This window comes from Watersipora subatra, chromosome 9 (genome assembly GCF_963576615.1).
Source record: "Watersipora subatra chromosome 9, tzWatSuba1.1, whole genome shotgun sequence".
In the NCBI taxonomy this organism is placed as follows: Eukaryota; Metazoa; Bryozoa; class Gymnolaemata; order Cheilostomatida; family Watersiporidae; genus Watersipora; species Watersipora subatra.
Window position 1 is genome coordinate 37,728,213 of NC_088716.1, and position 14,396 is coordinate 37,742,608.

The window sequence follows — 14,396 nt, forward strand, 5'->3', positions numbered from 1 at the left end:
AAAAAATAACACGGAAACCCAAAACTTGCTTTGTTCATTTTGGTATTTCTTCATGTTCCAATATTCACAACTAGACGATGGTAGATAACTCTAACATTTTGAATATGCTCATTTAGCATATACATGTTGATGTTGCAGAGATTGTCATCAGCAGTAATCTTTTCAGTGGCTTTTTATAAGACCTTGACCTTGCATAGGATAAATATCTGTGAGTGACACACAACAAATGAGTCTCGATGGAAATTTATATTAAATTGTTCATTTGATTAACGGGTATCAGCAAGTGTTGTCTTTCACCTTCAGGGTGTCTTTTGCTCACTTGCTATCCAGGCATCAATGCTTCAAGTACAGGATTACTGATCAATGTTCAGGTACTGTTCAGCTGCAAGAGAAAAGTGAACATATCGCAGTTGTTAATAATCTGGCTCGACACTGACTCATTTGAATTATGTTCAAGCGTTTCTTGATTCCTTTATTTTAAGAAAATCCTACAAGATTTAAAAGTCGCAAAAAGCAGCAAAATCTCATCAAACCTTCTGGAACACTTATTGGGCTTGAAAATGCTACCAAAATCTTGAGCCTTGCATTAATACAGCTGCCACTGATAGTCTTTGTTGAGTTTAGATTGCAAGAGCAGATAACTAGACAACTATGGCGGTTAAACCAGATAACAAGAAAGTTTATTTGAGTTGATAAAGTGTAAAACTCATACATGTAAGAGCAGATCGACATCTTTGTTGCTGCACCTCAACAACCCTGTGTAGCTATTAAACTATCTCAGCTCACCGATAGTATTACAGCAAGTGTGACGTGTGAATGTCTCAAACTAAAAATGGTATTGATTATATAATTATATCTAAGTTTTCATTACAACCATCATGCAATAGTTGGCATGTTTAAATTATGCTGACTAGGCATTTATACCGTGCCTTAGAAATAATTCATATAAGCATGTGGAATATTTAAAAGATACAGTGATGGGTCAGAAAACCACAAGATTGACTTTTGACCACAGTCATGGCCAAAACGTATTACCAAATATGTGGTTACGCGCGCTTGTTAGTAGACTTTCGATTTTTATGTTGTGAATTGCTAAAACTTTATCACTATAACCGGACAGATGAGCAACAGACAGACAAACATGAAGATTTATATATATACAGATAAACAACTGATTAAGGTCTATCTTTAGCTAGTGACTCAAACAATTTTTAAGCTTTTGTTGTTAAGCATTTTTGAATTCAAGCTGTCTTTTGTTTGGGTAACAGCTCTTAAAAATATTCTTCCGATATTGTACGGCTCAGGTGTGTATCAGCAGGTGTATTGCATCACATTTTCAGTTTATGAATAAGTGAAATGCTCAACTTGTAAAGCAAGAAATTCTGTGACAAGTTTGGAATTCGCAGCAACATTAGTCAGAACCCAAATACAAGCCTTTAGTATTGTCTATAAAGAATTTTCTACTAAGAACATGATAGCAATGGCAGTTTTTTATAAGCTAATTTCTTTGTAAAATTGTATTTAGTACTACGAGGACTGGTACAATCTTCCTTCCTCTATTGAGAAACCTATTAAATATACAGCAATAATTATTTAAGAGCTCTACTCATTGGCTGAAATTCAGTAAACCACAATCCTTACTAGTTTCCACTTTTTACTCCTACTGTATTTGTCTGCCACTTGGAAGGTTCGAGGATATTCCATTTCTGGTTTTAAAAGAATAACCGGTGAGTAACCTCATCTTTCATTTATGTAACTTATAATACAAGGAGTACACATGGTTAGATCTATCACTATGGTGTGTAATTATGGAGCTGATGTAATTGATAAGTACCAACTTCATCTCTATTGATTGTTCATTTTATCCATATGACAGCATTTACCGGGAGGTAAATTGAAAAGGCAACTTTTTCAATACAATGTATGTCAAAAAATGGGCAGGCACAAGTTTCACTAGCATTGTGTTACCCACTCCCTTGTCCATTGTGTCAGTTCGTACAATGATTCAGCAAATACTTATTTTGTTTGGCTCTACATCGAGTGCAAATGTGAATTGGCGCTATTAGACAGGAATAATTTTAAGAGGTCATTGAGCAATGGCAAACTCACAGAACATGAACAGTTAAGTAGAGCTCAAAAAGAACAGCTCTGAAGTTGATTTACAACTCCACATAAATTATCATAAATAGAAAAAATACATCGATTTAATATTCTGATTCTTGTCATTAACAACATGAACAAACAACAAAAATCAAAACTAAATGGTACTCCATTCATGCTACTTCTATCAAATATTAGACGGTAGTGCATAACTCCAACAGAATTTGCTTATCTATAAAAATAATAGTTTAGGTTGTGGAGATAACTGTGAGCAGCGGTCTTTTCATGAGACCTTGACCTTGCCTAGGATAAATGCCTGGAAGTGTTAGACAACAAATAACTCTTCGTAATGTCTGATGAGAAGTTCTGCAAAATTATTCACTTGACTAACTGTGGTGAGAGAGAGTTGTCCTTGACCCCAGGATATGTTGGGACCAAACACTATAGCCAAATTCTTTATACTCATCTTGTTGACTGATTGTTTTTCATTTACCTACAAAAGTGAAGAATTGAGGAATTTACAATTTTTTACGATTTGCTACTGAACTGCTATTGCATAGTTTAAAGAAACATTCTTTTCCACCATATTTCTGCTTTCTTCAAGATGTTTCCATCACTTCCTACCCGCACAAGAAAGGAGATAATCTTCTTCAATACTATGTAGTTGTCCCTAGGTAGTTCTTCCGACAGGATTCTCTTCGTCTCCGATATCTGTTCAGCCTCGTCGAGACCTACAAGTGTAAGCAAAATCACTGCAGAAAACTATTTGCAAACTTGACTAACTAAAAAAGCAAATGTATTTAAATAAAATTATGCCTCTAGTTTAGTTAGTAGTAAAAAGCTCTATGAAGCGGAGTACCGAATACTCAAGTGACCAAAATATGCAAAAAAAACTAAATTCACATTATGGCTATGAAATATTTATTAAATATAACATGTAACTGGCCAGGTAACTTAGCTTGCTGTGCCCTATATAAGGGCACAGCAACCCATCTGCAGTCCTCGACTGCGAGGCCATGACCAACGAGTTTCCCAACCTAAGACAGTAAGTAAAACAGGCAAGCCTATCACACAAAGTATGTATTTTGAGAGAGAGCGTCATAACACAAGATTACCTGATATATTCCACTTATAATCTTGAGCTTAAAAAAGGGTAACTTTCTATCACTTAGTGACAAGTTTTAAACACATGAATCAGAGGATAGGATATATTACAAGCAGCTGTATGACATGAAAACTTGAAGATTTGTACAGTAACAACTTTTTCATAGAATGATTTTGAAAACCAATTGTAAGTAAGTTCACCTCAGATGTTCAAACGCTGCTGTGTATGCATTTTTAATGCTGCCTAAAAACATGCTTTATATAAAAGTATACAATATAAATATAAAATCAGTGACATTTCACGTGCAGCTGAAAATGGGATACTCTGCAAGCACTATTTTATTGTGCTTAAACAAGTTGGATGAAAGCAAAATCGAAAATAAACTAACGCTAAATTTAGCCGACTTTTGAAATAGTGCAACATAATGAAATTTGTAAAAGGTTGATGGAACAATAGATGTAACAATAGATGCAACATTAGTTGCGGAAGTTGCTTAATAGAGGTGGTCTGAGATTACATGTATGCTAATTTAAATGAAGTTCTACAAAGGCTTCAGACGAGAAGAAAACTGTTAGTAATGCATTTCCCTTAGCATAAAGCATTCTAGTTGAGTTGAAATTTGGCTAGAGAGCTATAAGATTAATAATTCACATTGGTTATGACCTATGCAACCATAATAAATTAATATTGTTCCATGAGAAAACTACTCTTAATTATACGTAAAACAAAGTTGTGTATCCCATAAGAAACCCGTGCAGTCGTCACTGCTGTCACACCTTATCTAAACAATATAGAGACGTTAACATACCTGGTATTCGAACTGTATAATCATGGAGTTCAAATGTCATGATTGGTTCAGGCATCTCTCTGAGAAATGTTTTCAATATCACAGCAGCGACATGTACACCGCCATAAAGTTCAAAGTTCACATGTTTCCCTGCAACAACATAAATAGATTCGATGATACAAACCTTATGGCAAGGTTCAATAGACAACTATTTTTCAACTACTTACTGTGATACACAGAGAGATTTTGTCTAGTACACTGAAAATTTTATTATTTTGAGTTTTCCTTAATTAGAGTAAGCAGTTGTCTTCTTTCACATGGTGACTTTGATGGTTGAAAATCCTAGCCACAAAAAGGCCTACATCAGCTTCAAACAAACCAAATCAGGTTTTTTACTGAACACACTAAAACATTAAAACTATAAAATATTAGCGCAGCATAACTGAAGCTCTGCTAAACCACAGCGCTACCTAACCACAACGCTACCTAACCACAGCACTACCTAACCACAAAGCTACCTAACCACAGCGCTACTTAACCACAGCACTACCTAACCACAACGCTACCTAACCACAGCACTACCTAACCACACCGCTACCTAACCACAACGCTACCTAATTACAATGCTACCTAACCACAGCGCTACCTAACCACAGCACTACCTAACCACAACGCTACCTAACCACAGGACTACCTAACCATACCGCTACCTAACCACAGCGCTACCTAACCACAACGCTACCTAACCACAACGCTACCTAACCACAACGCTACCTAACCACAACGCTACCTAATTACAACGCTGCCTAACCACAACGCTACCTAATAACAATGCTACCTAACCACAACGCTACCTAACCACAACACTACCTAACCACAGCGCTACCTAACCACAGCGCTACCTAACCACAATGCTACCTAACCACAGCACTACCTAACCACAATGCTACCTAACCATCACGTTACCTAACCACAACATATTTCTAGATTTTAGAAAGGCCTTTGACACAATAGATTATAACATATTGTACTAAAAACTCCACAATCTTAATTTTGACATCACCACAATTAACAGGATCAAAAGCCATCTAACCGGGCGTAAACAACACACAATTATTGGTAATACTTGATTTTCCAAACTATATGTAACATGTGGTGTACCTCAAGGTTCCACCGTTGATCCAACTCTTTTTTAAATTTACATAAACGATTCAACACATGTCACCAACCTTTTTACACCTTTGCTCTATGCAGATAACACTAATCTCTTTTTTGAATCCTCTAACATCAAAGAGCACATAGATTGTTGAAATAATGAACTTCTTACAATTCAAAACTAGTACACTTCTAACAAACTCACCCTAAATGTTGATAAGACTAATTTCATGTTACTAAGAACCCCCAAAATAAATTTCATCTAGCTAACACTCAGCCCTTTTTCATTTTCAACAAACCAATTTGTCAGACAGATCACACTAAATTCTTAGGTAATTTCATTGATTCTAATCTCACTTGGGAAAAACGCATCGAATATCTACTAAAACAATTGAGACCCTTATCAGGCTTACTCTACCGCACATTTGAACATTTACCCCACAAATCTCTACTTTTATTATACAATTCCATGGTTAATTCCAAACTTTCATATTGCATTGAGGCATGGGGCAATGCACCTCTTAACCATCTTACAAATTTAATAACACTTCAAAAGCGCATGATAAGGGCCATTCATAAAAAACCCCGCCTCACCCACACCAAACCTTTTTTCAAATCATCATCCATACTACCTATCAGTTCACTATATTCATACCGCATTTTACTTTTAGCCCATCAAGAATTTTATTGTAATTACATCCCTCGCACAATACATCAAACTCGATTCTCAAATTTCTGTCTAAATCTCTCACAATCTTCTTCCCGTGCAGGCCATCGCAGGGTGGATTGCCAACAGGCTATTTTTTTGGAACCAACTCCCTAGGTCTATTAAAAGCATAGAGAATGTAGCCAGTTTCAAGAGAGAGCTAAAGCCTGGTTCCCATATATGTCACAAAGCACCGGCGGTAATATCGCGCAGCAAAACACTTGCGGTGCTCGGCGCAGTTTAATGTTCACATAAAAGCCACATCGTTAATAATATCGTAAACATAATTGCGTAATCAAATAAAATGTTCGCTCACTATGCCGTTCTTATTATGGTGACCTTTACCCGTACAGTGCATTTCGGGAAGGTTTTGCCTGCGGCCGTTTGCGAAATTTGAACAGCGCTAAACTATTGCGATAACGCCGGCAACTACCGGCGATCCTCGGCGGTCCTCGGCGCATACGTTCCCATTTCATCGCTAATAGCCTGCGGTGTGTCGCCGGTGCTTTGCGACGTATATGGGAACCCGGCTTTAGGTTGCATCTTTTAACAGGTGAATGAAACCTAATTACCCATAAAAATTGACGTTGATTACATGATGATGATAAGCCCATCGCCACGACTAGCTACGATATTGCTTATTCTGGGCTTCATCACTCTTCCAGCTTTTTTCTTTTGTTTAACTAATTTTGTTGATGAAAATAAATAACAAAACAAACAAAGCATAACCGGACCTCTAAGCAAGGCTTCAGACGGATATGGCTCTTATTGGATTGAAGATTAAACTAGGCAATCTTTTGAGATTTGCCTCCCCCTGCTGCAATGGCAAAAATAGCCCTTGAACTAGTAGCGCTAATCTCACCTTCATTAAACACAGCCTGTACAAGTCGTACTTTGGTTACAATCACTGATCGTCTGAATATTCCTTCCGTTTCTAGGCCAATAGTCTCTATATAGTTGATACAGTCAGTCACGACCCTGGGTATCACCTGGCCCTTGTTCTGATGCTTTATACTGCAATAATGAAAGTAATATAATGCAGCAAATCGAGGTAGGAATACGGGCAAATGTCAGCAACATCTCTACAATAAATAACAAACAGTCATACAACTATTGCTGTTAAACAGAGTTGATGAAAGTGCCTCAAGAAATAAGAGATTGCAGACCAACTCTTAAAGAGAGTTAGCCGTCTAGCAAATTATCCGTCTGTCCAAATATGCTACCCGAGAGCAGACCATGCTTTCCATGCTCTTTTAGTTTCAAGCCAATTTTGTCAATGTTGGAATAAAATTTTTGGTTTACAATCCTGACTAAATGCACAATTTCATGGTTGTCAACAGAAATAGCAATAATGGTTGCGCTACTTTTCCTGCTTAAACATTAATACTATTGTGATGGTTATGAAAACACAAACTTTACTCAGACAGAGGCAAGAATAACTCTATCACTTACATAATTCTATCACTTACATAACATCCAGCATATAACTCTGCCACTTACTTGACACACCGTGTAAGATTTTCTTAATTAGCTGTTCATACGGAGCCATTTGCCAATGCGTGTCCTACTATTACATTAAACTATAATGAATTTTAATGGTTTCATCTAATTGTAACAATGTAGGAAATATAATGCAAATGAATGCATCAAAAACATCTCAATCAGGGTTTGTCATTTCCTATCTACACAAGTGATTCTTTATACACAACTTGATGAGCAACTACAACAACCTTGGTGTCAGAAATAGGTAACCAGTATGGAAAGAGAAGACAATTACAATTTTTTCTAGTCACTAATAAGTTGTTCACTTGTATTACATCAAATATCAAGATATGACAATATAAAGGAATTCACCCAACTTCTGTCATTTTATATCACAAGCTTATCATCCTTGCTGACTCATGCACTATTGCGCGTCTTACACGCAGTTCTATGTAGGTGGAAATGATGAAAATGGTGAAAAATGATTTCTTTCAAGGAAATAAATACACTGGGCAACCTCAAGGACTAACATAGACATTCAAAGAGCAAATTGCAGAAAAGTGCGCCCTCGAGTTACGATAACTTTATTATACGATTTTTTACCTTACAATGTGACACACTATAATTTTTCGCCCTCTCCATACACAATATTTTTCGCCATACTACATGAATAAAAATTTCTCTCAAAATTCAAATTCGGCATGCTAATTATGTCGAAATAATAAATATGCTGCTACATCATTCGCCGAAGTCCTAACAACAAATGAAAAAAGATATGATGCCCGATCTCACTCAGTCCAGCCTAATTTGTTATTAGTTATTGCGAAAATGAAACCAGAAACGGATAGGCGATAACATTTTGAAATGAAAAAATTGAAGTTTAGTAAAATAGTTAAAAATACATACTAAAATTTGGTTTGAAGTATGTGTTTATTAAGCTAAATTCGTTTAAGGTAAATTCAACATTTATATTATACAGCTGTCTCGAAAGTAAGAACTCCCTACGGTACATACTGCACATAGTACATTGTAACGTCACATTTTATTGCAGGTCATAACGACTAAATACACTAAAGTTACTGAAGGTAACTATATTTACTAAGGTTAACATAATGTTTGGTTGCTAATTTTTAATATGTACACTACATATATAAAATGTTGATGATTTTCACCAATGGGTGCTTGCATTAGATAATTACTATGGGTTTTTATACCCCTCTGTACGACATTTTCACCTTACGATACCAGCACTAGAACCAATCAAAATCGTATGGCGTGGGTCCACTGTATTATATGTACATGTATTTATAGAGCCTGCTCAACTGCCATAAATATTCATAAACCAAATCACTGTATTATAAATTTAAACAAAACATCTTTCACTACTATCACAATATTCATTGAGCAAACATGCCTAGTATAAACGCTTTTGTATAACAAACTATACCATCACAATCTTCATAGAGCAAATCTTACAACCATAGAGAGTAATTGTACGTAATCGTAAATGCATTATCATATTTCATACCTGAGCAGTGTCTGCTTTTACTGTGTTAAAAACATTGCAAGCAATGATTAAATGAAAAACTCTTTTAGTAGAACTGTATTATGGCGAAACATGCAGAAAAGCATCTTCATCATGGAGTTACAATAGAACACCCTTTGTCAGTGCTGCCTGACAGTTGTAGGCTTGTGTCATGGATAATCACTCACTAATAACAGAGTTTGGATAAAAACAGAGATAAACTTACCGTGTCGATAAGACTAGAAATCTAATATCATTAGTATTTTTATAACACTTCATTGTATCTTCATTAGTGTATCAGTTTAGTGACTTGAAATAGAAAATCAGGTGTTATTATTATTTGCCATTTTGGCCATTAGTCAAAATGGCTGCTGTGCAAAGCAAGGGTGAAATTGATCAATATTGATCGACAGATCGATAGATTGTACCAGCACAATACTGCTGGACATTGACTGATGAAACCATCAGTTGCTATTTTATCATGAGATCTGGATGCTGGCCAAGAAACTTCACACAGTTCTAAACACTTACCGGTAGAGTGATAAGGGAAGTATGTACTTATGTTCCAGGCCTATATTCGTTTACTGACCTTCACACCCTCGCAATTTGAATGTAATGCTGAGGACAGTTCGCTAAAGCCTGGTTCCCATATACACCGATGACAGCACCGACAACAGCACCGCAGGGTTATCAGCGGTGAAATGTGAACCTACACGCCGAATATCGCCGGTAGATGTCGGCGGTCAACGCAAGAGTTCAGCGATGTTCGACTTTTGCGAACAACCGCAGGCAAAACCTTCCCGAAATGCACTGTACAGGTGAAGGTCAGCAATTTTGCAACGGCATGGCGAGCGAACATTTTTATGCCATTATTAGCGATGCAGCTTTATGTGAACAGAAGCCCCCGAGCCTAGCGTCGCAAGTTTTTTGCTGCGCAAGATAACCGCCGGGGTCTCACAGCCGATATGGGAAGGCGATATCCTCGCCTCTAGGAAGCAAAACATTTATCCTGTGTGCCCTTCTCCTCCTATGTGACTACCTAATGGTATAAGTTACAGATGTATAAGTGAATATGAATCATTTCTGTACATATACAAATTCATGCCGATGTACTCACAATTCCAGGGAGACCCCAAACTGCTGGGTATCGAGGGGCGCTGTGATTATTGATGTCGGATGAATATCTGGTTGATGTTTGGCAAGCAGGAACACATCATGGCTACAAAACACATGTCAGCTAATCAGATAAACAACAGCGTTCAAATACTGTATGTTAGCAAGGTGCTGTGTTATCTGATACAGGTGCTAAAACAAACCAGTTTCAAGCGCTATTCAAATATGTAGGATGCCATAAAATTGCCCCTTTTCAAACGCAACGAAACAATGGCTGCGATTCAAATCGTTCCACTATAGTATAAGGTTTAATCTGTTACTATAGCGAGATGCCTCTCTGAGCATCATTGTGATTGCTGTCGCCTGGTTCACTGTTTTTCTCATTACTTTTTGCAAAGTGCTCGTGATACCCGTCATCATGCCTGGTAAATACTCTCTACCCTCAAAATTGTTACCTGAATCCAAGAAAAAGAGGAGAATGTACATTAATAATGTAAAAGTGATTTTATTAAAAACAAGTTTATCAATTTCTACTTCATGGATTTCGCGGATCGGGGCACCGATCCCAAATAGCTGCAAAAATTGAAGGATTACAGTAACAGAGAAAATAGGCAATATATTGAGGGATTACAGTAACATAGAGAAGTTGGGCAATATATTGAGGGATTACAGTAACATAGAGAAGTTGGGCAATATATTGAGGGATTACAGTAACATAGAGAAGTTGGGCAATATATTGAGGGATTATAGTAACATAGAGAAGTTGGGCAATATATTGAGGGATTACAGTAACAGAGAAAATAGGCAATATATTGAGGGATTACAGTAACATAGAGAAGTTAGGCAATATATTGAGGGATTACAGTAACATAAAGAAGTTAGGCAATATATTGAGGGATTACAGTAACATAAAGAAGTTAGGCAATATATTGAGGGAGTACAGTAACATAGAGAAGTTGGGCAATATATTGAGGGAGTACAGTAACATAGAGAAGTTAGGCAATATATTGAGGGAGTACAGTAACATAGAGAAGTTAGGCAATATATTGAGGGATTACAGTAACATAAAGAAGTTAGGCAATATATTGAGGGATTACAGTAACATAAAGAAGTTGGGCAATGTATTGAATAATCGTCCATCGACACCCAAAGGCTCTTTGACAGCAATAAAAAGCCGAGTTCATCGATGTAATACATGACACTACAGAAACGCACTACTCTCCAGTTTACCGAATTCTAAACCAATTTATTCCTGTTATACCAAAATAGACTGAGGTCTAACCGAGATATACAACACGTCCTTGACCCTTAGCAAATTTGACCAATAGTAGCTTGTTATGTCTAGTTATGCCACAGCACTCTTTAATCCGAATTCACAAATCTTCGATGTCGCGTATCCTAATGGAAACTCTGTTATTGAAGTCTAAATGATAGACACCCTCAAGCCCAACAATAGGATTGCTCCAGCCTTTTTACGACTGTGATATATCAACAAACTATTATTTGGTGCAAAAAAATTAAAAAGTCTAACTACTTACTCTTTGACAGCTTCTGGAATGTTCAGTTGGTGCAAGTTGACATGAGAGCCGAGTTCATGTAAGTAGTTCACATACATTATCTTTTTGCCAAACTTGGCGCTATTGAATGAAAATAAGTATTTTATATGACTAGTGACACAAGTTGAACAAAACATATGTATATATATATATATATATATATATATATATATATATATATATATATATATATATATATATATATACTGGATGAATGCCCAGCATTGCCTGTTAATAAAAACAGCTGATAAACAGTGACAGGTAATGCAGTTTCCATTGGCTAAGTTCGCTAACTAGCTAATAGCAAAAGTAGTCAATTGGCTAAGCTGAGTAACTTAAGCTAGTAACTTGAGCTAGCTTCTAACGTTAAACTTACTATAATAAGAGCTATGCATCACATGACGTAATACATATTTTAACCGATGTAATGACTATGTGCACCATTAATCCATTGTATCACGAGTGGCCTGTGTGGCTGTGTGGGTTGGCTTGCCCATCCATAAAGCCACACTTCAAATACAGTTCAAAGTGTCTTTTATCGTAGCTAAAACTTTATCGCTTTAACTGTACAAATGACAAACACTGAGATTTATATATATATATTATATATATATAATATATATATATTTATAGATTTGTGTATAATCACAACAGGACTATATAGCTGACATTTGCAGTGTGTGCAGAAAGTCATTTAGAAGTCAAGGCCTATTACAACAAGAGTGGACAATAAATAAAACCACGAAGAACACTAACACGAGGTATGCAATAAGCGGCATTTGTCGCAACAAACCAGTGCTTCACAGTGACTACATTCAGGTTACCAAAACAGCTGAACAGTCTACTAGAAGGTAATGAAAAGAGACAACAGATGTTGGCAACAGGGCGGACATAACCATAGATGTAGGCTACCTATAAACCTAAAACATTCCTTATCCGGTCTATAAGATGCGACACAATTAGAATAACCTTATGAAATGATGGCCATAAATGTTAGCTACAACACTATGTACCTAAATAGCATGTTCCAACATAAGAAAATGGACGCCAAAAAGCCACCGCAATTTCTTATAAAAATGGTCCCTGCCATTGTACAGAACTGGAAAGAGGATGGAAGAGGTAAAAGCTGATCAACAACATGACACAAGCTAAACACAACAACAATTATATACAACAAAAAACCCAATGGCTAAACATACCCATTCCTTGTGTCAGAAAAAAGAAAAACAACTTAGCAGGAATATATCGAAAGACTCGCTATGGATAGAACATAACAACAACCCAAATCAAAAGTTTTAAGTCCACCGGGAACATTGCACAGCGCTAGTAGGTGCCAGTATGTGCCAGTATGTGCCAGTACTAAGATTATACTTAAAATTTATTCTTACTCCAAAAGGGAATGACAAATGAAATCTGCAAAAAATCTGACATTATTTTACCAGAAACTCAGGTTTTCTCTGACGCCATTTGTCTGTGTTAGACAGGTATAGGCAGGTTTATTTAAAATTAACTTCCTTTGAATTTACAAAAGATTGACTGGCTAAAACTGAATACCTCTGCAACACCCTTTGGGTACTGAGAAGAGCATCATAAAGAAATAGAACTGCATTAAACGGCCTTAAATCAACCCACAATTACGGCTCTCCCAAATTTAAAGTTGCTTGCCCATGTTCAAAACTCCTTACCTATAACATAATTATAAGTGCTACATGATTGTATAAATTACTAGCCTTACAACCTTTGCATATTAATTTTTACACACCAAAAAGTTCCAAACCAGTCCAATCCTGGCACATGCCAAGGTAGACCTGTCAAAAAAAATACTCATTAGAATGAAATGAGTATTTTTCTAAAAAAATACTCAAAGAATGTTCACTTTGTCCAATAGTGAGTTACACTGCATTTGCTCATCAGCACCTCTAACTCTATACCTACTGATTGTTCATCATGAACTTCCTCTCGAGTCTCCCCAATATACAGTAACAACAAAAACCTCTCCTTACTCAATAGTATTGAACTTCATCTTGTATTTACAATTTAGGGTTTCACTCAGCTTTATAAAACTCGTGTGTTTACATATCATCTGTTAATAATTACCTGTAACACTAACAAGTGTTTAGGTGTTGAGATAGAGGAACATATTACCCGACTGACAGTGATCGCAGCAGAATACTATTATGGATATAATAGTATTCAACAAGCACCAGTTTTACCATGTGAAACCGACCTTGATATGAAGTAATCTTGTATAGGAGATTACATATGAACGAGCTAGATTTTAGTAATGTTTTCTCTGCTACCTGCTAGTACCAAGCTGGCAGTCTTATAACGAGGTAGGCTATCATTAAGGAGTGACTCATAGCATTTGCTGCCGAACATTTATGAATTAAGTGATTAGTAGATTTTTATATACAAAAGATATACTAGTACTTAGTCTCTAGTCTCATTGGTTATGGTAAAAGTAATACCTCCATAGATGCTGACATTAACACAATTTTATTAGTGAGATCCATAAATACAATTTTATAAGTAATTGATCTTGAATGTTAACTAGACCATTCAAACTTCTTTAGAAAGCACAAACTAGAGTACACTCTGAGAAGCATTTTGGAGGCAGAACTTACTTTAAACATTCCTGTTTCTGATTAGATGGCAATATTTAGTTTATAAACATGTTAATCATATATTGATATTACTTTCGTATCAAACTGTTTTTGAAAACCTAATACAATCATTACAATGCAATGAAAACCTAATACAATCATTACAATGCAATGAAAACCTAATACAATCATTACAATGCAATGAAAACCTAATACAATCATTACAATGCAATGAAAACCTAATACAATCATTACAATGCAATG

At 36.2% G+C, this 14,396-nt stretch overlaps 1 protein-coding gene across 4 annotated transcripts in view; it reads right to left on the reverse strand.

The window, feature by feature from the left end:
• Window positions 1-1,545: 1,545 nt before the first annotated feature.
• LOC137403543 (rho GTPase-activating protein 8-like) overlaps window positions 1,546-14,396 on the reverse strand; it is a 29,659-nt gene continuing 16,808 nt past the window's right edge. For all 4 annotated transcript variants that reach the window (XM_068089487.1, XM_068089489.1, XM_068089486.1 and 1 more), the window contains exons 9-14: window positions 11,512-11,610; window positions 9,978-10,079; window positions 6,716-6,867; window positions 4,014-4,142; window positions 2,725-2,831; window positions 1,546-2,593 (exon numbers count right to left, since the gene is read on the reverse strand). In XM_068089487.1, the coding sequence (XP_067945588.1) occupies window positions 2,426-2,593; window positions 2,725-2,831; window positions 4,014-4,142; window positions 6,716-6,867; window positions 9,978-10,079; window positions 11,512-11,610 (757 nt within the window). In that variant the 3' untranslated portion in view covers window positions 1,546-2,425. The remainder of the gene's footprint in view (window positions 2,594-2,724; window positions 2,832-4,013; window positions 4,143-6,715; window positions 6,868-9,977; window positions 10,080-11,511; window positions 11,611-14,396) is intronic.